Source organism: Mobula hypostoma, chromosome 2 (assembly GCF_963921235.1).
Source record: "Mobula hypostoma chromosome 2, sMobHyp1.1, whole genome shotgun sequence".
In the NCBI taxonomy this organism is placed as follows: domain Eukaryota; kingdom Metazoa; phylum Chordata; class Chondrichthyes; order Myliobatiformes; family Myliobatidae; genus Mobula; species Mobula hypostoma.
The window spans coordinates 235,569,343-235,597,323 of record NC_086098.1 but is presented as its reverse complement, the minus strand read 5'-3'; the positions used below and the strand labels follow the sequence as shown (position 1 = coordinate 235,597,323).

General features: G+C 52.4%; 2 protein-coding genes across 5 annotated transcripts in view; one reads left to right on the top strand and one right to left on the bottom strand.

Moving 5' to 3' along the window:
* Positions 1–21,827, top strand: part of LOC134342940 (CUGBP Elav-like family member 3) — a 106,467-nt gene extending 84,640 nt beyond the window's left edge. The window contains exons 10-14 of one of the 4 annotated variants that reach the window (XR_010017140.1): positions 1,834–1,917; positions 6,295–6,438; positions 7,361–7,496; positions 15,695–15,882; positions 18,546–21,827. Coding sequence is in view for 2 of the 4 variants with exons in the window: in XM_063041650.1 (XP_062897720.1) it covers positions 1,831–1,917; positions 6,295–6,438; positions 7,361–7,488 (359 nt within the window). In the remaining 2 variants the exon portion in view is untranslated. Of the gene's footprint in view, positions 1–1,830; positions 1,918–6,294; positions 6,439–7,360; positions 7,497–15,694; positions 16,268–18,545 lie in introns of those variants that run through there. The other 3 variants (XR_010017139.1, XM_063041650.1, XM_063041649.1) reach the window with 3 other exon arrangements.
* A 2,082-nt stretch (positions 21,828–23,909) lies between these two features.
* Positions 23,910–27,981, bottom strand: part of adamtsl4 (ADAMTS-like 4) — an 83,041-nt gene continuing 78,969 nt past the window's right edge. Inside the window, exon 18 of the mRNA XM_063041648.1 lies at positions 23,910–24,311. Coding sequence (XP_062897718.1) covers positions 24,148–24,311 — 164 coding nt within the window. The 3' untranslated portion in view covers positions 23,910–24,147. The remainder of the gene's footprint in view (positions 24,312–27,981) is intronic.

The following is a 27,981-nucleotide window of genomic DNA, read 5'->3' as shown; positions in this document are numbered from 1 at the left end:
AGTGTAAAAGAGAGATGAGAGTAGATATTGGACTGCTAGAAAATGATGCTGGAGAGACTGTAAGGGGAGACCAGAAGTTCAGAGAGTCTAGAGGTAGAAACGAGTGCAGTTACTTTTACTAGGGAGAAGGTGCTTGGGAAACTGAAAGGTCTGAAGGTAGATAAGTCACCTGGACAAGGTGGTTTCGGAAGGAGGTGGCTGAAGAGATCTTGGAAGCATTAGTTATGATCTTTTCTGCATGGTTCCAGAGGACTGGGAAATTGCAAATGTCATTCTGCTCTTTAAGAACAGAGGGAGGAAGAAAGAAGGAAATTATCAGTCAGTTAGCCTGATCTCATTGGTTGGAAAGATGTTGGAGTTGACCGTTAACGATGTAGTTTCAGTGTACTTGGAGACACATGATAAAGAGGCCAAAGTCTGCATGGTTGTCTGAAGGGAATTCTTTGAAAAAAAAACACTCATTACAGAGAAAGGAGAATCAGCTGATGTTGTGTATTTGGATTTTCAGAAGGCCTTTGACAATGTGCTGCACGTGAGGCCACTAAACAAGAAAAGAGCCTCGGCTATTGCAGGACCGATCCTAGCATGGATAAAGCAGTGGCTGATTGGCAGGAGACAAAGAGTGGGAATAAAGGGATCCTTTTCTGGTTGGCTGCCAGTGACTAGTGGTGTTCCACAGGGGTCTGTATTGGGATAGATTCCTTTAACATGATAGGTCACTGATTTGGATGACAGAATTGATAGTTCTGTAGCCAGGTTTGCGGATGATACTAAGATAGGTGAAGGGACAGGTAGTGTTGAGGAAGCAGAAAGCTTCCAGAATGATGAAAGCAGATGAAGAGAATGGGTAAATAAGTGGCAGACGGAATACAATGTCGCAAAGTACTTTGGTAGGAGGCATGAAAGCGTGGACTATTTCCTAAACAGGAAGAAAATTCAAAACTCCGAGGTGTAAAGGGATTTGGAAGTCTTTGTGCAGGGTTCTCTAAAGGTTAGTTTGCAGGTTGAGTCAGTGGTGAGGAAGGTGAAGGCGATGTTAGCATTCATTTTGAGAGGTCTAGAATATAAAAGCAAAGATGTAATGCTGAGTCTGTGGAAGCCAGGTCACTGGTGATAAATCAGGGTGTGAAAGGGAGGAGGCAAGAGAATGGGGTTAAGAGGGAAATGGATCAGTTTTGATGAGATGGCAGAGTAGTCTCAACGGGCCAAATGGTCTGACTCTGCTCCTGTGCCTCTTGGCATTATGACCCCGGGAGTGTGTAATGGGATGGTGTGGAGGGAGCTTCATTCTTTGTCTAATCCCAGGAGTGTGAGATAGAATGGTTAAAATGGAACTTCACCCTGTGTCTGACCCTGGAAGTGTGTGATGGGACGGTGTGGAGGGAGCTTCACCCTGTGTCTAACCCTGGGAGTGTGTGATGGAAGAGTGTGGAGGGAGCTTCACCCTGTGTCTAACCCTGGGAGTGTGTGATGGGATGGGAACAGTGTGGAGAGAGCTTCACCCTGGGCCTGACCCTGGGAGTGCGTGATGGGACGGTGTGGAGGGAGCTTCACCCTGTGTCTAACCCTGGGAGTGTGTGATGGGACGGTGTGGAGAGAGCTTCACCCTGTGCCTGACCCTGGGAGTGTGTGATGGGATGGGAACAGTGTGGAGAGAGCTTCACCCTGTGCCTGACCCTGGGAGCGTGCGATGGGACCGTTAAAAGGGAACTTCACTCCCCTTTTGTGTCTGACCTATTCTGTCCCTGCCTGAATGAAAGGCTGAAGGCCCCCTCCATGGGAGAGGATCAGAGACTGTTTAACCCTTTGTTCATCTCCAACTATTTACAGCAGCCTACCCAGCCTACCCAGCCACCTACGGCGTTGTCAGTCAATCGTTTCCGCAGCCGGCTCTTGTATCTCAGCAGCAGCGGGAGGGTAAGTGGTAACGTCCCAGCTGTGTGGCAGTGATACGGGATGAGTCCCCAGGGATTCAGATCCACGGGTGGTAACACTGCACTGAGCAGCCACCTTTGGTTATACAGTGCTGACCCAGTGATTCTGATTTAAACACTAGTCTGTCTGACACGCACGGACATCACACGTAGACACACACACACACACACACACACACACACACACACATGCAGACACCCATACAGACACACTGACACAGTCACACAGTCTCTCACACATACAGACAGACAGTAAAGGAACAGAGGAGGGGTGGTGGAATCGGGAAAAGGTTTGGCCTGGGGATGGAAAACCAGCCTCACCTCCATTGATTCCGTCTACACTTCCCGCTGCCTCTGGAAGTGTAGGGCCGACCAACCCTGGACAATCCTTGGTGCTCCCTCCACCCCTAATCAGGCAGAAAGTGCGTGCTACCAGGCCCCAAAAAAGCTTCTATGCCACTGTTACGACAGAATTAAACAAACTTCATACAATTCAGATGAACGCTTGATCTCTGAGTTTACTTTGGCCTTGTGTTTGCTTTGTCTATTGCACTGAACTTCCTCTGTAGGTGATACACAGTCTGTTGTGCTTTGATTATTTTCCTTTGTGTGGCCTCAATGGACTGGTGTATAGAATAAGCTGTCTGGATGGCGTAGAGTCCTGGAACACTACAGCACAAAAACACGTTCTTCGGCCCATCTAATCCATGCCAAACTATTAATCTGCCTAGTCCCATTGAGCTGCACCTGGACCATGACCCTCCAGACCCCTCACATCCATATACCTATCCGAATTTCTCTATATGTTGAAATTGAACCCACATCCACTACTTGTTCACACTCTCACCACACTCTGAGTAAAAAAGTCCTCCCTCGTGTGCCCCCTAAATATTTCAGCCCTTACCCTTAACCAATGACCCGTAGATCTAGTCTCAAACAACCTCAGTGGGAAAAGCTTGCTTGCATTTCCCCTATCTGTACCCCTCATAATTTTGAAAACCTCTATCAAATCTTCTCTCAGTCTTCTATGTTCCAAAGAATACAGTCCAAATCTATTCAATCTTTCCTTATAACTCAGGTCTTCCAGACCTGGCAACATCCTTGTAAATTTTCTCTGCTCCCTTTCAACCCTTGTTTACATCTTTCCTGTAGGTGGGTGACCAGACCTGGCGTCACCAATGTTTTATACAACTTCAACATAACATCCGTTCTTCTGCACTCAATACGTTGATTTATGAAGGCCTTTCATAAATCTTTCTTTAGGACCCTATCTACCTGTAACGCCACTTTCAACAAATTATGTACCTGTATTCCCAGATCCCCTTGTTCCACCACACTCCTTATTGCCCTGTCATTCACTGCGTAAGAGCTACCCGGGCTGGTCCTACCTACGTGCAAAACCTTGTCCTTGTCTGCATTAAATTCCATCTGCTATTTTCAGCTCAATCTTCCAGCCGATGCAGATCCCTCTGTAAGCCATGATAGCCTTCCTCACTGTCCACTACACCCCCATGATTTATGAAGGTCAATGTGCCAAAGGTTTTCTTCACGGTCCTATCGACCTGTGACACCACTTTCAAGGGATTATGGATCGATATTCCCAGATCCCTGTATTCTGCCGAACTCCTCAGGTCTCCAGTCAGCGAGGTAACCTTTTACTATGAGTCTTTGGCTTCTTCCACAAAGCCAATGTCTAATCCAAATTACTACCTCATTCTGAATGCTGAGCGTCTGAACCTTCTTGATCAACCTGCCGTGTGACCTTGTCAAATGCCTACTGAAGTCCATGTAGATAACATCCACTGCCTCGCCTTCGTCAACTTTCCTAGAAACATCCTCGAAAAACTCTGTAAGACCTCCCACACACAAAGCCATGCTGACTATTCTTAATCAGTCCATGTCTATCCAAATAGTTATATCTGGTTCTTTAGAATACATTCCAATAACTTTCTCACAACTGATGTCAGACTCACCGGCTTATAATTTCCTCGTTTCTGTTTAGAGCCTGTTTTAAACAGCAGAACAATGCTGGCTATCCTTCAATCCTCTGGTACCTCTCCTGTCACTAAGGATGTTCTAAATATCTCTGTTAGGGCCCCAGCAATTTCTACAGTTGCCTCCCTTAGGGTCTGAGGGAACAGCTTGTCAGGTCCTGTGGATTTATCCACCCTGATTTGCCTTAGGGTAGCAAACACCTCCTCCTCTGTAATCTGTACAGGTTCCATGATGCCACTTTGCCTCACCTCTATAGACACTATATTTGTCTCCTGAGTAGATACAGATGCAAAGAAATAATTTACGATCTCACCCATCTCTTTTGGCTTCATGCATGGGTTACCATTCTGGTCTTCCAGAGGACCAATTTTGTCCCTTGCAATCCTTTTGCTCTTAACATATCTGTAGAATCCCTTAGGATTCTCCTTCACCTTGTCTGGTAGAGCAACTTCATGCCTTCATTTAGCCCTCCTGATTTCCTTCCTAAGTGTTCTCTTGCATTTCTTGTACTCCTCAGGTATGTGCCTATAGCTATCACGCACCTCCTTTTTTCTCTTAACCAGGGCCTCAATATCTCTTGAAAACCAAGTTTTCCTACACTTGATATCTCTAGCTTTTATTCCTACAAGCACATACAAGCTTTGTACTCTCAAAATTTTGTTTTTGTAGGTTTCCCACTTTACAAGTACACCTTTGCTAGAAAACCGCCTGTCACAATCCGCACTTGCCAGATCATTTCTGATACCATCAAAATTGGCCTTCCTCCAGTTTAGAATCTCCGCCCGAGAACCAGACCTATCTCTTTGCATATTTACTTTGTAACTAACGGCATTGTGGTCATTAGATGCAAAGTGATGCAAACTTCTGTCACCTGTTCTGCCCTTTTCCTTAATCCGGTAATCCAGTATCGCATGCTTTCTCTTTGGGATTTTGATGTACTGATGAAGGAAACTTTCCTGAACACACTTGACAAACTCAATCCCATCTAGTCCTTTTACAGTATGGGAACATCTTATACAACTTCAACATAACATGCAAACAAAAGCTTTTCACTGTATCTTGGTGCAGCGTCATATAGTACGGAAGCAGGTCCTTGGACTCATCTGGTCTAAACAGACCAAGACGTCCGTACAAGCTCGTCACATTTGCACTTTTGGTCCATATCCCTCTCAAGCCTGCTTATCCAAGTACCTTGTAAAATGTTGTTATTGTACCTGTCCCAACCACTTTCTCCATCAGCTCATTTCTTAAACCGGCCAGCCTCTGGGTGAGAAAGATCTCTCTCCTCTCCTGTGTGAAACCTGTGCCCCAGTTCCTGATTGTCCAACCCTGGGAAACGTAGTGAGCGTTCTCACCCTTTCTCTGCCCCTCCTGATTGTATACTATAAAATCAACCCTCTTTTATTTACTTATTTACCTAGTGAGATACAGTGTGGAGTAGGACATTCTGACCCGCAAACCGTGCTGCCCAGCAACCCCCGATTTAACCCCAACCTAATCGCGGGACAATTTACAACGACCGATTAGCCTCCTAACTGGTACGTCTTTGGACTGTGGGAGGAAACAGGGGCACCCGGAGAAAAGCCCCACATACAGACTCCTTACGGATAATGTCAGAACTGAACTCTGAACTCCAGCGCCCCGAGCCGTAGTAGAGTCATGCTACACTACCATCGCACCCTCCTTCACTCCATGGGTGAAGTCCAAACCCCTCCCCATAATTCAGACCCTCGAGACTCAGTAACACCCTCATGAAGCCCCTTGGTGCACACAAAATGCTGGAGGAACTCAGGAGATCAGGCAGCATCTACGGAAATGAGTAAACAGTTGACGTTTTGGGCCGAGACCCTTCATTAGGACTGTAAATGGAGGGGGTGGAAGACAGAATAAGAGGGTAGAGGGGAGTGGGGAAGGAACACAAGCTAAAAGGTGATAGGTGAAGCCAGGTGGGTGGGGGAGGGGATGAAGTAAGAAGCTGGGAGGTGAGAGGTGGAAAAACTAAAGGGCTGGAAAAGAGGGAATCTGATCAGAGAGGAGAGTGGACCATGGGAGAAAGGGGAGGAGAAGGAGAACGAGGGAGAGGTGATAGATAGGTAGGTGAGGAAAAGTAAGAGGCCACAGTGGGAAAGGAAGGAAGGAGTGGGGAAAAATGACTGGAAGTTGGAGAAATCGATGTTTGTGCCATCAGGTTGGAGGCTACCCAGACAGAATGAGAGGTGTTGCTGTCCCGATCTGCACTGTGACAGTGTGGCACCGATAAAACAATGTCTTATTTGGGTGGGATGGGTCGGTGTGGAATCGGGGAGGGGGCGTTGGTCCCACCACTGCCCTTTGTGATCTGCTCTCTGTCCCTGTCCGACGCCAGGCCCAGAGGGCTGCAACATCTTCATCTACCACCTGCCCCAGGAATTCACCGACTTCGAGTTGCTGCAGATGTTCCTGCCATTCGGCAATGTCATTTCCGCCAAGGTGTTTGTCGACCGCGCCACCAATCAGAGTAAATGTTTCGGTGAGTGGTGCCCGGGGTAGTTGGGGAGCGGGGGTCGTACCACAGCTTGTGGTTTAACCCGTGTTGTTACCGGACCCTCAGTGTATAGTGACGGTGAAATTGTGGAATATAAGGACACACCTGTATATCAAGGTGTCCCTCAGCACAACACAGTACTGGCATAGTGTGCACTGGGGTCACAGAGAAACTCTGTATTACCAAGGGGCAGTGAGGGAGCACCACACTGTGGGGAGGGGCAGTGAGGGAGCACCACACTGTGGGAGGGGCTGTGAGGGAGCACCACACTGTGGGGAGGGGCGGTGAGGGAGCACCACACTGTGGGAGGGGCGGTGAGGGAGCACCACACTGTGGAAGGACTGTGAGGGAGCACCACACTGTGGGGAGGGGCGGTGAGGGAGCACCACACTGTGGAAGGACTGTGAGGGAGCACCACACTGTGGGGAGGGACGGTGAGGGAGCACCACACTGTGGGGAGGGACGGTGAGGGAGCACCACACTGTGGGAGGGGCGGTGAGGGAGCACCACACTGTGGAAGGACTGTGAGGGAGCACCACACTGTGGGGAGGGGCAGTGAGGGAGCACCACTCTGTGGGGAGGTAGTGAGGGAGCACCACAGCTGTTGGAGGGGCAGTGAGGGAGCTCTGCACTGCAGGAAAGGATGGTGAGGGAGCTCCAGTCTGAAGCCTCTCTTCGTCCATCAATACACTTCACTGGAAGTGGTTATTGCCACAGTAATGGGATCTTACTGTGCATAAACTGACCACCACATCCCCCAACCATTCAGCACACTGAATGGCCTCTCTATTCACAGAGCACTGAGAGCCTGGGAGGGGGGAGTCAGGCGGCGAAGTGTTTGGGCTGGGAGGGGTGTGGGGTAAGTCCACGTCTCTTTACCCTGTTTACTCCTGCAACCCCCGGGCAGGGTTCGTCAGCTTCGACCACCCAGCCAGTGCTCAGACCTCCATCCAGGCCATGAACGGCTTCCAGATCGGCATGAAAAGGTTAAAAGTGCAGCTGAAGAGGCCGAAGGACGCCAACAGGCCGTACTAGAGCAGCAGGTATGTGGCTACGTGCTCCACGTGTCCAGGCACGGAATAAACCCACCCTCCACTGACCTGAGATTAACATCCCCGAGTGTTCAGGCTCCACTGGACAAAGGGACAGAATTAGGCCATTTGGCCCATCGAGTCTGCTTGGCCCATTGTGGCTGATTTATTATCCCTCTCAACCCTATTTTCCTGCCTTCTCCCCGTAACCTTTGACACACTGACGATCAAACTCTGCTTTAAATAAATCCAACAACTTGGCCTCAACAGCCATCTGTGGCGATGAATTCCACAGATTCACCATCCTCTGGATAAAGAGGTCCCTCCTCATCCTTCTAGTATGAGGCTGTGCCCTCTGGTCCGAGAATCCGCCCCTCTCCACATCCACTCTGTCTAGACCTTTCAGTACTCCACACGAACACTGAACAATGAATTCCACAGATTCACCGCCCTCTAGTGAAGAAAAAAAATCTTCTGGCATTGACTGTTCCCTGGACTGGATCGGAACATCTGCTCTCCCCACACATTTCCGCCCCCCACCCCCGCGTCCCTGAGGGCAGCGATGTGTTATACTCATACCTTCCCATGGGTGCTGCCCTGTTTCTGGGAGCTGCAAGTGAATTGGCTGTTGACGCAGTGAAGCCACTGGTGGGGAGGGGGGTTGATCTTGAGGTCACTCTGAAGTTGGGGAGCGGGCAGCAGGGGTTCGCGGGTGCTCACTCAGTTTAGAGCTGAGCATCTCCAGGAACAGACCAGAGGACTGCAGCGTTAAAGAGTGACCTGGGGTGTGAGGTTTCTGCACTCCGTTATAGCCAGATCAGCACTGAGCTTGTGTGTGAGAGAAGGAAGGCTTTAAATACTCCCCAAATCAACTAAAGGCCAAGCCACGTGTTGTCTAAAACCAGGGCTGAAATGAAAGCCATTAGTTCAGCTGTCACTTTCCTCATGGGCCCCTCTCTTCCCTCCCCCTCTGCTGATCCCAAATCACACCCCCTGCTCCGTCCTTCTCCGAACAGTTTGACTATCAGTCAGCCCCACATCCTCGGGAACCCTGCCTCCTACTCTGAGCGTTCTCGTTCAGCCACGTACCGCCTGCCCGCACTGCAGCGCGTTACGGGCCCAACACCACATAGGACGTTAGCTGAGAATCCTCAACCCCACTGATTAACCCCATTCTTGTGTCTCCACCCCCCTCCCCTCAGGCCCTGTTGCATCTCTTGAGCTTCTCGGTGACTGAGATGACTTTGGCCGCCTTGACTCCACTCACCCAGTCCAACCTCACCCCCTCTGTAGACTCACCCCGATCCTGTCCTCGTCGTCAAGCCTGCTGTTGTTGTCTGGCAGAGGCCAACACCAACTTTCTGGTGCCCGCTGTCCAAAACCAGGCCACCATCTTCCACGTCTCATCACATCAGCCTATCTCCCATCCCCAGCCCCAGCCCGGTAGTGCCCCAATCCTGTGCTGCCCACCTCTGTCTCTTACCCAAGATCCGTAAACAGGACTAACCCATGCTTCTGCGTGCTCATCCCTGGCGGGCTGGGTCCTTCATACCGAGACTCCACCCTGAATCCCTTGGTCCAGTCCCTTCCCAGCTACATCCAGGATCTCCACCATTTCAATAACTCCTGATACCAACGTCATGGCCCTGACAGGCTCGTCTGTAACACTCGTCCATCACCAGTCAGGAAGCTCTCTCTCCATCCTGAACAAATATCCAGTGGGAACCCCTCCATCAGCACACCCACTGGCTGGGCAGAATTTGTCCAGGCCCTCAAGCGTCTCCTTCCTATTCTTCCCACTTTCCGATGAAAGGGGTATCTCTGGCCCCCAGCTACATGGAACAGTTCTTCTTCCCAGCGTATTCAGGCATCCCGCCACGCCAGTACGTCAGCTGCTGCAGCCGTATGGAACACGTTGTCACCAGACACCCCTTCGCTCCAGCTCTCCTGCACAGCTTCGAATGCGCCCCTTCCTTTTCTGGATCTCTCGTTCTCCATCATAGAAGACAGGATATATGTATTTAGGCATCTGTTAGTCCCGTGAGATCATGGATTTGCGCCTTGGAAGGTTTCCAGGGCGCAGGCCAGGGCAAGGTTGTATGGAAGACCAGCAGTTGCCCATGCTGCAAGTCTCCCCTCTCCACGACACCAATGTTGTCCAAGGGAAGGGCATTAGGACCCATACAGCTTGGCACCAGTGTCGTCGCAGAGCAATGTGTGGTTAAGTGCCTTGCTCAAGGACACAACACGCTGCCTCAGCTGAGGCTCAAACTCGCAACCTTCAAATCACTAGACTGACGCCTTAACCACTTGGCCAGCACTTGGGTTTACAGGATTACCTGTATCTCCTGTAAACCCACTGACTCCCACAGCTACCTCGACTGCACCTCCTCCCAGTCCCCCTCCTCCGCCTCTTAAAGGAATACTGTCCCTTTTCCTCCATTTTTCCAGCTCACTCACATCTGCTCTCAAGATGAAGCCTGCTGCTCCGCAGCTTCCAAAATGTCCCGGAAACATGACTGCCCTGTCCTCGCTGACAGAACACTCACGCTCCTCTCCATTTCCCACACACCTGCTCCCACCATCCCCAACAAGCCTTCCCCCCAGATGAAACAGCAACAGAGCCTCTTGTTTCTCACCTCTCAACCCCTCACCCCAACGGCCACCCTCCCCCCAGTTCTACTGTGATCCCACCACCAGTCACACCTCTCTTCCCCACCCCCTACTTCTGCTTTGTGGACCACTCTCTTCACAACTCCTTGGTCATCTTATCCATCCCCACCGGCCCCAACAGCCCCTTTCCGCAGGTGGAACAACAATAGTCGTATCTTCCCCTCCTCCCTGCCACCTCCCTTCTGCTCTGCGCAGGGACCACTCTCTACACGCCTCCCCATTCATCTCATCCATCCTCGCCCTGCCCTCGCCCCCTTTGGCACCTTGCCCTGCAACCATAGGAGTTGTATTCCCTGTCTCGCTACCTCTTCCCTCGCCACCAGCCAAGGACCTAAAGAACCCTTCCATGTGAGGCAGCTCTTCCAACCTGGCCAACTGCATTCAGTGCTCACGATGTGGCCTCCTCTACTTCGGCGAGACCTGGCACAGACTGTGCAACTGCTTTGTGGAGCTTCTGCCCGCTGCCCACAGCCCACAGCAATCATCTTGAGCTTCTGGTTGATCAGGGACACTGGGCTCTCTGTCCTTGGCTTGCTCCATGGCCAGGGTGAGGACAAGAGTAAATTGGAACCTGATCTCTCACTTGGGGTTTGCAACCCAATGGTATTGACATTGAACTTTCCAGTGTCAGGTGAGCCCCCACACTCACCCGTTCACCTGGTTACCTTGCTCTTTGTTCACCTCTCCCAACCTCATTCCACCCATCACCTACCAGCGCCTCTGCCTCATATAACAGCAATATTCCCTCTCAGTCTGGACCTGAGATGTTGACTTGCGCCTTCAGCCTTCGCAAATGCTGCCTGACCCGCTGAGTTTTCTGGGCATTCTGCCTTCTGTTCCAGTGCTGAGCCAGAGAAAGACCAATGTTAGACAGTGGAGTCAGACTGGATGGGACTTTCAAGGAGGGTGGGATATTGAAGGGTACTAGTGTGGGATGTTAAAATGTGTGGGACTGGGAAGACGATAGGGGGTGTGGGGGGTGAGGGAGAGGGGGTCTAGGATGTGGGAAGTTGCGGTGAAGGAGGAGGTGTGGATGGAGAATGGTCTTCGTCCCAGCTGGTTAACGTAACAGAACCCTTTCCGCCCTGTGATCAAATCAAACAAGAAGAAAAGTCTTCAGGCTTTTTTTTTTGAAATACGTGAAATAACTTCACCAAACACGCCAGTGATGAGTTCCCCAGCCTTCTTTGTGTCTCAGTGGCATCACCAGCTTCTGAGATAATATTTTCAGAACCGCTTGGTGTGATTAGAATGTTATTAACGTTCAGTCTCGCCATGAAAAAGGGTTTAACAAACCTCTCTGTGATGGCTGTTGCCATGGAGACCGGGTTCCTCTATTTCTCTTATCCGAACATTGTTCAACATTGGGGTACAGATTCCATTAACGACCTGACACGCAAAGCTTTTTGTTTTGGTAGTAGAACAATCAAGTTCTAAGTGAACTCCAGTTTCACCAGGAGTATACAAGTACTTTGTTCATTTTGTAGACTTATACAAGTTTCTTCAGTAATGTACAATGAGGCTGCTTAACAACTTTGCAGGTCTATGATCACTTGTCTACCTCAAACAATCAGAGCACAAATACCAAACACTGCCACCCTTCAATTTCCTGCTTCTCTCTCATTCGCTCAGTTCCCAGCACAAGCCAGTTCTGAATTCCCAAAAGAAGCCGGGATTTTAATCCCACTTTCCACCATCCAAAGTAGCAATGGTGACGTCTACACCTCTTTCCACCAACGTTCTCCCCTCTCCCCTCCCCCCCCCCGCCGCCCATACTGCTTTCCTATTTCACTTGGAAGCCAAGTTATGAAATCCTCTTTTGATATACAGTCACAGAGCACTACGGTGCAAAAACATGACCTTTGGCCTGTCCAGTCCATGCCAACCTGATTCTCTGTCAGACCCCATTGACCCTTACCTGGACCATAGCCCTCCATACCCCTCCTGTCCATACAATAGCCAAACTTGGTTAAATGTTGCAATCAAACCCACATCTACCCTTCACCCTGGCAGTTCATTCCACACACACACACCACCCTCCGGGTGAAGAAGTTACCCCTCGTGTTCCCCTTAAACATTTTACCCTTCACCCTTAACCCATGATCTCTGGTTATAGTCTCACCCACCTCAGTGGAAGAAGTCTGCTTCCATTCTATCTATCTATACTTCATAATTCTGTATATCTCTACCAAGTCTCCCCTCATTCTCCTATGCTCCAGGCAATAAAGTCCTAACCGTTTCAGCCTTTCCCTATAACTGAGATCCTCTAGTTCCAGCAACATCCTTATAGATTATCTCTGCATTCTTTCAGTCTTATTTACATCTTTCCTAGGTAGGTGACCAGAACTGTACACAATAAAGTTGATAAGACATCGGAGCAGAATTAGGTCACTCAGCCCATCGAGTCTACTCCTATATTCCATCATGGCTGATTTACTATGCGTCTCTACCCCATTCTCCTACCTCCTTCCAGTAACCTTTGATGCCCTGACTAACCAATCTCTGCTTTAAAATATATTCCGTGACTTGGTCGTCCATGGTAATGAATTCCACAGATTCACCACCCTCTGGCTAAAGAAACTCCTTCTCTTCTCTGTTTTAAATGGACATCCTTCTATTCTGAGGCTGTTTCCTCTAGTCCTAGACTCCCCCACTATAAGAAACACCCTCTCCACATCCACTTTGTCCAGGCCTTTCACTATTCCATAGCTTTCAATCAGTTCCCCTCTCGTTCTTCTAAATCCCAGAGCCATCAAATGTTCCTCATATGTTAACCCTTTCATTCTCAATATCATTCTCACTAACCTCCTCTGGACCTTCTCCAATGCTAGCAGAAACTTTCGTGGATAAGGAGCCCCAAACTGCTCACAATACTCCAAGTGCGGTCTGATCACTGCCTTATAAAGCCTCAGCATTACGTCCTTGCACTTATATATATAAGTCGCCTCAGAATGAGTGCTAACATTGCATTTTAGATTAGATTATGAGGACACGCAGTCCTCTTTTATTGTCATTTAGTATGCATGCATTAAGAAATGATACAATGTTCCTCCAATATGATATCACAGAAACACAAGACAAACCAAGACATTTGCCTTCCTTATCACCAGCTCAACCTGCAAATTAACCTTTAGGGAATCCCTTAGCGCTTGAGATTTTTGAATTTTCTCCCAGTTTAGAAAATAGTCTAAACATTTATTTCTTCTACTAAAGTGCATGACCATACATGTCCCTACACTATATGCCATTTGCCACTTCTTTGCCCAATCTTCCAACCTGTCCAAATCCTTCTGCAGACCACCCGTTTCCTCAACATTGCCTGCCCCTCAACCTATCTTTAGATCATCTGCAAACTTGGCCACAAAACCAAGTCATTGACACATAATGTGAAAAGAAGCGGTCCCAATGCCAGACCCTGTGGAACACCATTTGTCGATGTCAGTCAACCTGAATATTCTGAGTCTTAGCATCCTGCCATCAGCCAATTGTCTATTCATGCTAGCATCTTTCCTGTAATACTTTGGGCTCTTTGTTAAGCAGCCTCATGTGCAGCACTTTGAAAATCCAAGTAAGTAGCATCCACCGACTCTCCTTTGTCTATTCTGCCTGTTATTTCCTCAAAATTTCCTGATAAGAAGGGGCAAGATTTCCCCTTTAAAAAACAATGCTGACTTTGGCCTATTTTATCATGTACTCCAAGAATCTCGAAACCTCATCCTTCATAATGGACTCCAACAACTCTCCAACTACTAAGGACAGGCTGACTGGCCTATAATTTCCTTTCTTCTGCCTTCCTCCATTCTTAAAGAGTGGAGTGCCATTTACAGTCCTCAGGAACTATTCGAGAATCTAATGATTTTTGAAAGAACATTACAGATGCCTCCACAATTTCTTCAGCCACCTCTTACAGAACCCTGGGGTGTGCTCCATCTGATCCAGGTGATTTACCTACATTCACACTTTTCAGCTTCCCAAGCACCTTCTCTCAAGTAACAGCCAGAACGCTCACTTCTGCCCCCGACCCTCTCGAATTTCCAGCATTCTGCAAAGTGTCTTCCACAGTGAAGACTGATGCAAAATACTCCGTTTCTTTAATCCCCCATTAATACCTCCCCATAACTACCAGCCATTGCTGTCTGCCGTCATCCCCGCCAGTATTCCCTTCCAATTAACTTTGCCATCTCTTCTCTCATTTTTTAAAAATCTACAGCACATTACAGACCCTTCGGCCCATAACGTTGTGCTGACCATGTAACCTACTCTAGAAACTGCCTGGAATTACCCTACCGCATTGCCCTCTATTTTTCTGAGCTCCATGTACTTAAGATCTCTTAAAAGACCTTATTGTATCCGCCTCTACCACCATGGCTGGCAGTGCATTCCACACACCTGTATTTCCCTCTACTCCACTGTATTACTGATACACTCGATTTTATCTTCTCCTTCTCGTACTACAGGGTGAATTCTTTGTGATCCTATCTACCTGTGATGCCACTTTCAAGGAATTATGGATCTGTATTCCCAGATCACTCTGTTCTACCGCAGTCCTCAGTGTCCTACTGCAATAAACCGCAAGACAAGCTTCTCACTGTATATTGGTACATGTGACTATAAGAAATGATATCACCATCTATCCCTCCAAAGTGCAACACCTCACACTTTTATACATCAAATTCCATCTGCCATTTTTCGAGTTGGCCCAGATCCTGCTGTAAGCTCTGATGGTTGTCCTCACTGTCCGCTACACCTCCAATACCTTCCACTCAGGCCCAACGCTTCCATCCCAGCACCTCCCCTGTCGGCTGAGGCCTGACCCGGTGAGAGTAGGAGCAGAGTCACACACATGCTCTCCCATCCATCCGGTGTGACTCGCATCAGAAACCAGCGCCCCTCACCCAGAGGAGGGTACGTTCAAACTGCGGGGAAGGTGGACTCTGACCCCACACCCCCACCCCGCCGCTGCCCAGAGAAGACCCTCACCACTGGAGGGTTTACACTGTGCCGGGGTGGAACAGAGAGGACCTTGCCACCTGGGGTGGAGCGGGCTAAGCCTTTGGGCGGTGAGGAAACCAGGAGGTCAAACGGTGTGGGATTGGTGTGGATCTGTGTTGTTGTTTGTGTGCCTGACCTTTCAGCTGAGCTGATTTCACCCTCCTACCCTTGTTCCGTCTTTGTGTCGTACCCTGTGTGTGGACCCCGCCCCTTTCACTTTCTCCTTTATAGACCCTTTTATTAGAAAACAAAACTATTGTGTTATAAACAAAATCTGATGCTGACTTTTCTTTTCCTTTTTTCTTTGTTTTTTATTATTTGAATCTATCCCTTCTTCACCAACACCTCTGCCCTCCCCTACTCACTCCATCCCTCCCTACCCTCCCTCCTTTCTTCCTGCCCACCTTCTTTCCCTTCCTCCTTCCCTCCCTCTCTTCCTCCCCGCCCCTCCTTCTTTCTTCCCTCTCTCCCTCTTTTCCTCCTTCCTGCCCCTGGCCTCCTTTGTTTAAATTTCATTTGGACAAAAACAAACCTAACCCCACCAGTAAAGCCCCCAAACCCAAGGGTGGTGCCCGAGAGGGGGGTGGGAGGAAAGTCACTCTCCACACAAACCAATCTGTTCCTTTAAACACAAAAGCGTATTGGGGACAAGAGGGGACCCGCACTCAACACCCCTCTCGGCCGGTGCCCAGCAGGCCCGTGGGTGTCGCTGGAGGCTCGTAGGTCCCGCCTTGTAAGTTGCATCGCTGGAACTGTGGTGTTTTTTTCGCAAACAGTAAAGATATCTGAAAGCTGTCACGTCACAGTCTCGCTGCATTGCATGACGTGTGCCCAGTATTTTATTGCAATTGTGCCGTGTATTTTCTTTCTTTGACCGTGGTTCCAGTTGCATAGATGTTGTTTCATTGGATTTTATGTTCTGGTTGGTTTTATTTTCAATCATCTCCTTCTGCTGCCTTTCAGAGAATCGAATTCTCTCGTTACAGTGTAGCTCACGTCTTACTTGTCTCAGTGCCAGCGGTAACTGAACTTTGACCTGCTCTCTCTCTGTCTGCCACTCTGAGAGGTACAGCGCAGAGTGGGCCTTCTGGCCTACCAAGCCGCACAGACCAGCAACCTCTGACAACCCCAATTTAGCCCTCACCTAATTTACCAATATCATTTAACCTACCCAGTAGGTCTTTGGAGTGTGTGAGGGATACAGAAGACCTGGGGAAAACCCTCGCGCCCCACGTGGAGGGCGTACAGACTCCTTACAGAGGACGCCGGAATTGAACTCCGAACTCTGTAATAGTGTCATGTTATGTGGTGCCCAATCTGCTCCCCATTTCTACTCCGCCCGCTCACCTAGTGCCCACTGATTCCAAGCAGCTCTAACGTCAGAGCTGGGCATCGGGTCAAGGCATTGCCCGGGTGGTGACCTGGTCCAATTCCTTCTCCAGAGCAGCCAGGAGATGAACAGCACTGAGCAGAGTCGGCGAGGATTTATCAAAAGCAACTCCTGTTTGATTGAGGGAGAACTCATTGAGACCCACCGAATACTGAAAAGAGCTGAATAGAGTGGATGCGGAGGGGATGTCTCCATTAGTAGCTGAGTTTTGCCTTCGGCAGTCGGGGCACTGAGTACAGGAGCTGGGGTGTTGCAGGTGAGCCTGTAGGGTACAGTCTCGGTCAGCCTGTATTAGGAAAGATGTCACGAAACTCGAAAGAGTGCAGAAGAGATTTACCGGGATGTTGCCTAGACTCATGGGCCTGAGTTACAAGGAGAGGCTGTGTAGAGTGGAATTTAGGAGATTGAGGGGAGACCTGATAGAGGTATACAAGATCATGAGGGGCATTGACAGGGTAAAAGCACACAGCCTTTTTTCCCCTGAGGAGGAAGTTCTAAAACACAAGAGGGCACAGGTTTAAGATTACAGGCGAGAGATTGAAGTGGGCGCATTAACAACCATCAAGATAAGTACAAGGATCGAGGTCTGTGGACCAACCACAGGCAGTGAGGACTCACTCACTGGGCAACACAATCACCATGGACAAGATGCAGTGAAGGGTCTTGCCTCGTGCTGTATGCCTCTGACTCTACTGAAGGGCTTGTCTCTGGCTGTAGGATCTGAGGCCACAGTCTCAGAACTAAGGAGGAATTTCTTCGTGGTGAATATGTGGAATTTGTTGCCTGGAGATTAGGTCACTGGGTGTATTTAAGGCAGAGATTGATTGATAAGGGGGTTAAGGTTTATAGGGCGAAAGCCGGAGAATGGGTTTGAATGGTGGGGCGTACTTGATGGGCTGAATGGCCGCATTCTGATCTTGCACTTTATGGATATGCGGGGGTGTTGACCAGTAGATGGAGCTCCAGAACCTGGGAGGTTGGTCAACAAGATCACAACAGACAGACTAGGGGTGATGTCCCTGTATTGATGGAGATCTAATCACGAGGGAGGGTGAAGAGGTGAGAGTAACTCATCTTCCTGTGGGCTGCCGGGGCTCGGTGCAGAGCCCAACATCCGTGGCCGGGAGTTGGCTGGGGGCACCAAGTTGGGCTGAGGATTCACAACAAGGTGGGACCATCAGAGCGAGAGGTTGGAGCCAATTAATTACCCCTTTCATTGGCCGAACGTGGCAAGATTCCCCAGCCGGGAATAAACCCCCATGTGCAACTGCTCCACTCCTCCACCAACAGGAAGGTCAGTAAAGCCCAGGACGGAGAACTCTGTCCCACTCACCAGCCTCGTCCTTCTGCGAGCTGGGAAATCCACCTTGGTCACTCCTCAGTAGCCAAAGATGGTGGGATGGGGAGGGCGCGGGAATGACGAAGCTCACAGGGCATTTCCAGTAACCAGTGTGTTTTATTTGTGCCTGTGTGTTTTAAGTTGATATATTGGTATCCACATCTGTATTCTGCACACGTATGGCCTGTATTTGCAGTGTGTTGTGTGTGTGTGCCCAGTGCTTGCAGCAGCCATGAGCGCCCGTGCTAGGTGACGGCACAGCAATGGACCATGGGTAATTGCCCTGTGACCCAGACCTTGGCCACAGGTTTCACGCCATCCTGAGCAGGCTGTAAACCTTCTACCATCTGTGGGGAGAGGATAGTGGTGGGAGGGGGGGGGGTTCATTCCTTTACTGTTCCCAAGCTCCCAGCAGGATATCACCCAGAATTGGATCTGCAGCCAGTTGTTGGAGGGGCACCTTACCCATAATCCATTGCGGTGCAGCTGATGGCAGCATGTTTTACCTGTAGCTGAATGGGGAGCATCTGGCTGTCCATCCGTACTCACTGCTCCCTTCTTTCTCCATCTCCCCACTGCTCTCTTCACCCCTTTGTCCATCCACCCCCCCCCCCCCACCGGCTCTCTTCCTTCTGTTTTCCCTTTCTCTCCCCTGCCTTCGCTCCAGGGCTGAACTCACTGCAGACTGAAGAAGCCAACTTTGTCCCCACCCCACCCTTCCCATAGCAGGTTCTGCCACCCCCACCCTCCCCCACCCCCCGAACCGGTTCCTGGCATGACGACAGATCAACGGAGACTCCTCGCTGGAGAGCCCAGCGGATTCCACGGGCGAGCGCCCAGTGCCAGAACGGAGCAGATGAGCCACCATCTCCCCCCCACCCCCCTCACCCAGGCATTATCACATGGGGGTGGTACCGTGACCTGGGGTCCCAACGCACTGCCTGGGACAGAGAGGTCACACACAGGAGTCATGGTGTGAGAGAGAGAGAGAGAAAGAGAGAGAGAGAGACAGCAAAGCGTTCTAACCTTAAGGACGTGGTCAACAATCTCCCTCTCTCCGAGGGGTCTTAGCATCTCACCCCCTCCCTCCCCACTGTAGCCCCTTTGTGCGTGCGTGTGTGTGGGGAACAGCTGCCCACTCCCCCCACCCTGCTACTGCTTCAGACATCAACAGTCCGTGAGGTGGTGGGGGGGCTGGGGGTGAGGGGAGACACTCCCTCTCCCTCCCTAGAGCAAAGTGGACGGGGAGAGGCTACAGCGACTGCCCCGGATCCGGTTCCCCAGGACCTGACCGGGGAGTTCATCACCACTGTCACGGGATATCGAGACCCTGCCGGGAATGCAAGGCTGGAGCGTTTCCCCTTTCCACCCCAGGGAGCGGACCGCCTGCACGCTCGGACACGCACCTTCCAACCAGACAGGGTGGGTGTAAAGGGGAAGTTGTGGGAGGGAGACTGGGCAAGTATACAACAACCCGGCTTCACATTCACCGACGGGGCGTCGGCATCTGCTGGAAAAACAGTCTGCTCTTCACCCTCTTTCTGGAACCTATTTAATATTTATTGTACATAATCAAATGGATTAAATTAATTCCAGCCTGAATCTAACTAATTCCATGTTGCCAGATGGTGGCGCCGAGAATGTATGAGCGAGAGGCTTGTATTTACACAGGGGTGGCAAATCAAAACCCCACAGTATCCACCATGTATACACCTTCTGTTATGTTAGCAGAGTGTGTCACTCAGGCGTTGTATCCAGACCTCTCTACGTGCAATGCCTTTTCAAACGGAACAGGTTTAGAAAAATTTCAGGGTTTAATAAATCTGGAATCGGGTTCTGATTTTAAGGTCTTAATTTATTGTTAATTTATTCTCTTTTATTTAAAATCGACAAAGGCAATTTTGTTTTTTGCTCTTTTAATTGTATTCAATAAAGAATTTCCAAAAACCTAACCTACTTTTTAATGTGCGTCCAACCCGGAGCTTTGCAGCTCCCCACACCACCACCCCCGGCTCCCCTCAGGCATTTTACACAGGAAGATCACTACAAAGACGCCAGGGTAACTTCAACCAAATTTATTTTTCATAAAACGAGACTTGTGTGTAAAATATATATCTTTTAAATTGCTTGCCAGCTTTCCTTCTTGTAAAAAATAAATTATACCAGAGGGAAATAGTAATAATACAGGGTTAATAATGTGTGCAGGCCGGCAGTCAACTTTGGGCCTTATGGGGGGAACGTTTCTGCAGTGAAGGTCCCACTCACAAGTTTGAAATACGTTCACATAAACAAGACCCACAGGTGAAAGACGCCCAGAGCTGATTACATACACCGCTTGCTTATACCAGTTCACACAGAGACAGGAACATTCATTATTTTGTGGTGTTGACAACAACCTCCTCTTCAAATATTCCTTTGTTTAAGACCTCCAGAGCCCCCACCTTCCACTTGAGCTCAGCGTTTGGAAAGGGCACAGGGGTAAGGGCCATCCCCACCCTCATCTCCACCACACCCCTGGGAACCAGCTGCCATACCAGTACCAGTATCTTCAATGACAAACCCCATTCCGTGTAGTATCATCAGTAGGCAAGGCCATCAACACAGAGCACCAGTTTAACGTGTCCAGTGGTAGGAAAAGGCTGTCTCTCTCACACACACACACACACACACACAGACCCAGGGAAGGTACAGCACGGGTCAGGGCGAAGCTCCCTCCCCGCCATCCCATCACAAGGTCCCAGGGTCAGACACGGAGCGAGTCTCCCTGCATAGCAGGGGTTCCCGACCTGGAGTCGATGGTATTAAAACAAAAGGCTGGGAAGCCCCTGGCCTGCACTGTGCCTTCACACACTCCTGAGGGGCAGAGGTAGTCTCACTACCTGACACTCTCAGCGACCGGAGAGTTTCAGTGGTTAAATATGCAGCTGGCCCCAACTGAGACTCACCTGCCCTCAGAAACAACCTCAAAAAGGCAATCTTACCAACAACAGCCACTTACCGAGAAGGAGTTATTAACGGTGAGAACAACCTCCTGAAAGCAAAACTATTTTGGAATGACTGAAGGGACCTCTGTACCACACCACGAGTGGGTTGCAGGTGGGGAGCTTCCTGCATCTGATCACCACCCAAGGGTGGGTCTAACCTGCTCGGGATGGCGATGCACCAAGCAGAGACCCTGAGGTGTTTAACTGAAGGGAAAGTTTACAAATTAATGATTTCCATGCTGCAATTCCTTTGAAATAGTTCCCAGCAACGGGTAACAGAAGCCACTGATTTGTATTTTATGGCAGAAGAACAAGGGAAGCAGAGAGGTTTTGCTGAGCGAACAGTGACTGAGGAAGCTGATTGACCAGGATATGAGACATTGAGGTGGGCAAGGGTGCGGGACAGTGAAAGTGATCTGGCCACTCGACTGTCTGACCTGTGTCCCTCTCCTCCCACTGTGCCCTGCCCTGAGGGCCCACACTCGAACCGGGGGCCACGGCGGGGCAGGTCTGGTGGTAAATGTTCACGAGAGTCATCAGGTTGGAAATGTGAGGAGAAGCATCCCCACAGACGTTCTACTTCAAGGGAGGAGAGGGTAGGTAGTCATGGGGAAGGAGAGGAAGGGAGAGTGGGAGGGAGAGGCAGGGGAATGGAGGAAAGGGGAGGGGAGTGTGGAGGAAGAGGGAGCAGGGAGAGGGGAAGAAATGGAGGAGAGGGGAGGGGAGAGGGTGTTGGCAGTGGAGGAACAGGTTGGAGGGGTAGGGTAGGGGAGGGGAAGGGAGGGAGGAGGAGGAAGGAAGGAGGGAGGGGAGGAGGGAGAGGAGGAGGGAGAGGAGGAGGGAGAGGAGGAGGGAGAGGAGGAGGGAGAGGAGGAGGGAGAGGAGGAGGGAGAGGCAGGGGAAGTGGAGGAAAGGCTAGGGGAGCGTGGAGGAAGAGGGAGCAAGGAGAGGGGAGGGGAGGGAAGAGGGTGTTGGCAGTGGAGGAACAGGTTGGAGGGGAAGGGAGGAGGGGGAGGGAGGAGGGGGGGAGGGGGGGGGGGGGGAGAGGGGGGGAGAGGGGGAGGGAGAGGGGGAGGGAGGGGGGAGGGAGAGGGGGAGGGAGAGGGGGAGGGAGAGGGGGAGGGAGGGGGAGGGAGAGGGGGAGGGAGGGGGGAGGGAGAGGGGAGGGAGGGGGGAGGGAGGGGGGAGGGAGGGGGGAGAGAGGGGGGAGGGAGGGGGGAGGGAGGGGGGAGGGGGAGGGGGAGGGAGGGGGGGAAGGAAAGGAGGAGGGAGGAGGGGAGGGAGGAGAGGAGGGAGGGGAGGAGGGAGGGGAGGAGGGAGGGGAGGAGGGGAGGGAGGAGAGGAGGGAGGAGAGGAGGGAGGAGAGGAGGGAGGAGAGGAGGGAGGAGAGGAGGGAGGAGAGGAGGGAGGAGAGGAGGGAGGAGAGGGAGGAGGGAAAGAGGAGGGAGGAGGGAAAGAGGAGGGAGGAGGGAAAGAGGAGGGAGGAGGGAAAGAGGAGGGAGGAGGGAAAGAGGAGGGAGGAGGGAAAGAGGAGGGAGGAGGGAAAGAGGAGGGAGTGATGAGGGGAGTGATGAGGGGGAGAGTGGGAAGGAGGGGCAGAGGGGAGTGATGGGGAGGGGAGTGATGAGGGGGACAGGGGTGTGATGAGGGGGAGGATGGGAAGGAGGGGCAGAGGGGAGTGATGAGGGGGAGAGTGGGAAGGAGAGGCAGAGGGGTGTGATGAGGGGGAGAATGGGAAGGAGGGGTAGAGGGGTGTGATGAGGGGGAGAGTGGGAAGGAGGGGTAGAGGGGTGTGATGAGGGGGAGAGTGGGAAGGAGGGGTAGAGGGGTGTGATGGGGGTAGAGGGGTGTGATGGGGGTAGAGGGGTGTGATGAGGGGAGAGTGGGAAGGAGGAGCAGAGGGGTATGATGAGGGGGAGAGTGGGAAGGAGGGGCAGAGAGGTGTGATGAGGGGGAGAGTGGGAAGGAGGAGCAGAGGGGAGTGATGAGGGGGAGAGTGGGAAGGAGGGGCAGAGAGGTGTGATGAGGGGGAGAGTGGGAAGGAGGGGTAGAGGGGAGTGATGAGGGGTAGAGGAGTGTGATGAGGGGGAGAGTGGGAAGGAGGGGTAGAGGGGAGTGATGAGGGGTAGAGGGGAGTGATGAGGGGTAGAGGGGTGTGATGAAGGGGAAAGTGGGAAGGAGGAGCAGAGGGGTGTGATGAGGGGGAGAGTGGGAAGGAGGGGTAGAGGGGTGTGATGAGGGGGAGAGTGGGAAGGAGGGGCAGAGGGGAGTGATGAGAGGGAGGGTGGGAAGGAGGAGCAGAGGGGAGTGATGAGAGGGAGGGTGGGAAGGAGGAGCAGAGGGATGTGATGAGGGGGAGAGTGGGAAGGAGGAGCAGAGGGGTGTGATGAGGGGGAGAGTGGGAAGGAGGAGCAGAGGGGTGTGATGGAGGGAGAGTGGGAAGGAGGGGCAGAGGAGAGTGATGAGGGGCAGAGTGGGAAGGAGGGGCAGAGGGGTGTGATGAGGGGCAGAGGAGTGTGATGAGGGGCAGAGTGGGAAGGAGGGGCAGAGGGGAGTAATGAGGAGCAGAGGGGAGTGATGAGGGGAAGAGGTGGCAGAGGGGAGTAATGAGGGGCAGAGGGGAGTGATGAGGGGGAGAGTGGGAAGGGGTGGCAGAGGGGAGTAATGAGGGGCAGAGGGGAGTAATGAGGGGGAGAGTGGGAAGGAGGGGCAGAGTGGTGTGATGAGGGAGAGGGTGGGAAGGGGTGGCAGAGGGGAGTAATGAGGGGGAGAGTGGGAAGGAGGGGCAGAGGGGAGTGATGAGGGGCAGAGGGGAGTGATGAGGGGGAGAGTGGGAAGGGGTGGCTGCCGAGGTTACTGAAACAGAGTGGAGAGCGTGGTGAGGGAGTCTGAAGAGAGGACGGTGAAGGGTGCGGAACTGAGAAGCCTGCAGAGAGGGAGGGCGCGATAAAGTCCGGAGGAAGTTGCCAGACTCCAGTGAAGACCGTTGCCCAGGACAAGGACCAGGGTGTGATGAACCGTTGCCCTGGAGATTGCCTAGGGAAGGCCGGTGACCAAGAGCCGCAACCTCTGCCATTGAATATAATAAATAAATAAATAGTTTTGAGCACATTCCTGATCCGGGTGCTTGGTCTTATAGAGGAACTATCATTGCGTCTGTTAGAGTTTAGCTGTGGTTATGCTGAAAGTTCGCTCACCCGAGGATGAGGCCAGGGATCGAGCAGACGAGTGGACAGATCTGGGTGAAATAAAGACCCGTGAGAAGACTGGCCCCCGTCCACGGGTTCAGGCACCCGCCCTGCGGCCCGCTGCTCTCGGTCGCTGGCCGTTCATTCGCCGCTCGGCGTGGGTACACGAGGCACAGCACATCATCTTGTAGTAGGAATAGACACACAGACGGGCCTGCACCACCAGTGCACAGTTGTAGTACGTGTCCTTGCAGCTGGCGTCTGCGGGAAAGCGAGGGGCAGTCAGGCAGGGAGGGGGCTACCTCATTCAAACTCTCTCCCCCCACCTCCCTAAATAACCTCCTCTCTGCATTCCACCTCCATCCCCTTCCCCCCACACCCACATCTACCCATTCCCCAACCCCTCTCACCTCTCTTCCATGACCTCACCTCCATTCCCTCCAGCACTCCCACATCCCCTCTCCCCATCCCTCCTCCCCTTCCCCCTGGTGGGGAGTGTGGGGGTGGGGAGAGAGAGGGTGGGGAGTGTGAGGGTGGGGAGTGTAAGTGGGGAATGTTGTCTGGGGGAGGGTGGGGAGTGTGGACTGGGGGGAGGGTGAGGAGTGTGGGAAGGTGGGGAGTGTGAGGGTGGGGAGTGTGAGGGTGGGGATGAGTGTGGGAAGGTGGGGAGTGTGAAGGTGGGGAGTGTGAGGGTGGGGAGTGTGGGAAGGTGGGGAGTGTGGGAAGGTGGGGAGTGTGGGAAGGTGGGGAGTGTGAGGGTGGGGAGTGTGAGGGTGGGGAGTGTGAGGGTGGGGAGTGTGGGAAGGTGGGGAGTGTGGGAAGGTGGGGAGTGTGAGGGTGGGGAGTGTGGGAAGGTGGGGAGTGTGGGAAGGTGGGGAGTGTGAGGGTGGGGAGGGTGGGGAGTGCGGGGGCGGGGAGTGTGAGGAGTGTGAGGGTGAGGTGTGAGAGGGTGGGGAGGGCAGGGAGTGCGAGGAGTGTGGGGGTGGGGAGTGTGAGGAGTGCGAGTGTGAGGAGTGCGAGGGTGGGGAGTGCGAGGGTGGGGAGTGCGAGGGTGGGGAGTGCGAGGGTGGGGAGTGCGAGGGTGGGGAGCGTGAGGAGTGCGGGGGTGGTGGAGCATTTCTGAATGGACAACGAACCCATGTACACTGCCTCACTATTTATCCCATTTTTGTACTATTTATTTTATAAATAGACATTTCTTGACATATGCCAGTGATATTGAACCTGATTCTGAGTTGTGGGTGAAAAAGGTGGGGGCTGTAGGAGGGAGAGGTGATGGGGTTAATGCTGGAGGTGGGTGGGCAGTGAGGGAGGTGATGGGGTTAATGCTGGAGGTGGGTGGGCAGTGAGGGAGGTGATGGGGTTAATGCTGGAGATGGGTGGGCAGGGAGGGAGGTGATGGGATTAATGCTGGAGATGTGTGGGCAGTGAGGGAGGTGATGAGGGTTAATACTGGAGGTGGGGTGGGCAGTGAGGGAGGTGATGGGGTTAATGCTGGAGGTGGGTGGGCAATGAGGGAGGTGATGGGGTTAATGCTGCAGGTAGGGACTGGCAATGAGGGAGGTGATAGGGTTAATGCTGGAGGTGGGGACTGGCAGTGAGGGAGGTTATAGGGTTAATGCTGGAGGTGGGTGGGCAGTGAGGGAGATGATGGGGTTAATGCTGGAGGTGGGACTGGCACTGAGGGAGGTGATGGGGTTAATACTGGAGGTGGGCAGTGAGGGAGGTGATGGGGTTAATGCTGGAGGTAGGCAGTGAGGGAGATGATAGGGTTAATGCTGGAGGTGGGGACCGGCAGTGAGGGAGGTGATGGGGTTAATTCTGGAGGTGGGTGGGCAGTAAGGGAGGTGATGGGGTTAATGCTGGAGGTGGGTGACCAGTGAGGGAGGTGATGGGTTAATGCTGGAGGTGGGGACTGGCACTGAGGGAGGTGATGGGGTTAATGCTGGAGGTGAGTAGTGAGGGAGGCGATGAGGTTACTGCTGGACGTGGGCAGTGAGGGAGATGATGGGGTTAATGCTGGAGGTGGGCTGTGAGGGAGGTGATGGGGTTCATGCCGGAGGTGGGTGGGCAGTGAGGAGGTGATGGGGTTAATGCTGGAGGTGGGTGGGTAGTGAGGGAAGTGATGGGGTTAATGCTGGAAGTGGGCAGTGAGGGAGGTGATGGGGTTAATACTGGAGGTGGGGTGGGCAGTGAGGGAGGTGATGGGTTTAATGTTCGAGGTGGGGACTGGCACTGTGGGAGGTGATGGGGTTAATGCTGGAGGTGAGTAGTGAGGAAGGCGATGAGGTTACTGCTGGACGTGGGCAGTGAGCGAGATGATGGGGTTAATGCTGGAGGTGGGCTGTGAGGGAGGTGATGGGGTTCATGCCGGAGGTGGGGTGGGCAGTGAGGGAGGTGATGGGGTTAATACTGGAGGTGGGCAGTGAGGGAGGTGATGGGGTTAATGCTGGAGGTGGGTGGGCAGTGAGGTAGGTGATGGGGTTAATACCGGAGGTGGGGTGGGCAGTGAGGGAGGTGATGGGTTAATGCTGGAGGTGGGGACTGGCACTGAGGGAGGTGATGGGGTTAATGCTGGAGGTGGGGTGGGCAGTGAGGGAGGTGATGGGGGTTAATGCTGGAGGTAGGTGGGCAGTGAGGGAGGTGATGGGGTTAATGCTGGAGGTGGGTGGGCAGTGAGGGAGGTGATGGGGGTTAATAGCAGAGGTGGGTGGGCAGTGAGGGAGGTGATGGGGTTAATGCCAGAGGTGGGGTGGGCAGTGAGGGAGGTGATGGGGTTAATGTTCAAGGTGGGGACTGGCACTGAGGGAGGTGATGGGGTTAACACTGGAGGTGGGCAGTGAGGGAGGTAATGGGGGTTAGTTGGAGGTGGGAGGGCAGTGAAGGAGGTGATGGGGTTTATGCTGGAGGTGGGTGGGCAGTGAGGGAGGTGATGGGGTTAATGCTGGAGGCGGGGACTGGCAGTGAGGGAGGTGATGGGGTTAATGCTGGAGGTGGGTGGGCAGTGAGGGAGGTGATGGGGTTAATGCTGGAGGTGGGTGGGCAGTGCGGGAGGTGATGGGGTTAATGCTGAAGGTGGGTGGGCAGTGCGGGAGGTGATGGGGTTAATGCTGGAGGTGGGAACCAGCAGTGAGGGAGGTGATGGGGTTAATGTTGGAGGTGGGGACCAGCAGTGAGGGAGGTGATGGGGTTAATGTTGGAGGTGGGAGGGCAGTGAAGGAGGTGATGGGGTTAATGCTGGAGGCGGGTGGGCAGTGAGGGAGGTGATGGGGTTAATACTGGAGGTGGGGACCAGCAGTGAGGGAGGTGATGGGGTTAACACTGGAGGTGGGGTGGGCAGTGAGGGAGGTGATGGAGTTAATGCTGGAGGTGGGTGGGCAGTGAGGGAGGTGATGGGGTTATTGCTGGAGGTGGGGACCAGCAGTGAGGGAGGTGATGGGGGTTTATAGCAGAGGTGGGTGGGCAGTGAGAGAGGTGATGGGGTTAATACTGGAGGTGGGCAGTGAGGGAGGAGATGGAGTTAATGCTGGAGGTGGGTGGGCAGTGTGGGAGGTGATGGAGTTAATGCTGGAGGTAGGTGGGCAGTGAGGGAGGTGATGGGGGTTTATAGCAGAGGTGGGTGGGCAGTGAGGGAGGTGATGGGGTTAAAGCTTGAAGTGGGCAGTGAGGGAGGTGATGGGGTCAATGCCGGTGGTGGGGTGGGCAGTGAGGGAGGTGATGGGGTTAAAGCTGGAAGTGGGCAGTGAGGGAGGTGATGGGGTTAATGCTGGAGATGTGCAGTGAGGGTGGTGATGAGGTTAATGCAGGAGGTGGGTGGGCAGTGAGGGAGGTGATGGGGTTAATGCTGGATGTGGGTGGGCAGTGAGGGAGGTGATGGGGTTAATGCTGGAGGTGAGGTGGGCAGTGAGGGAGGTGATGGGGTTAATGCTGG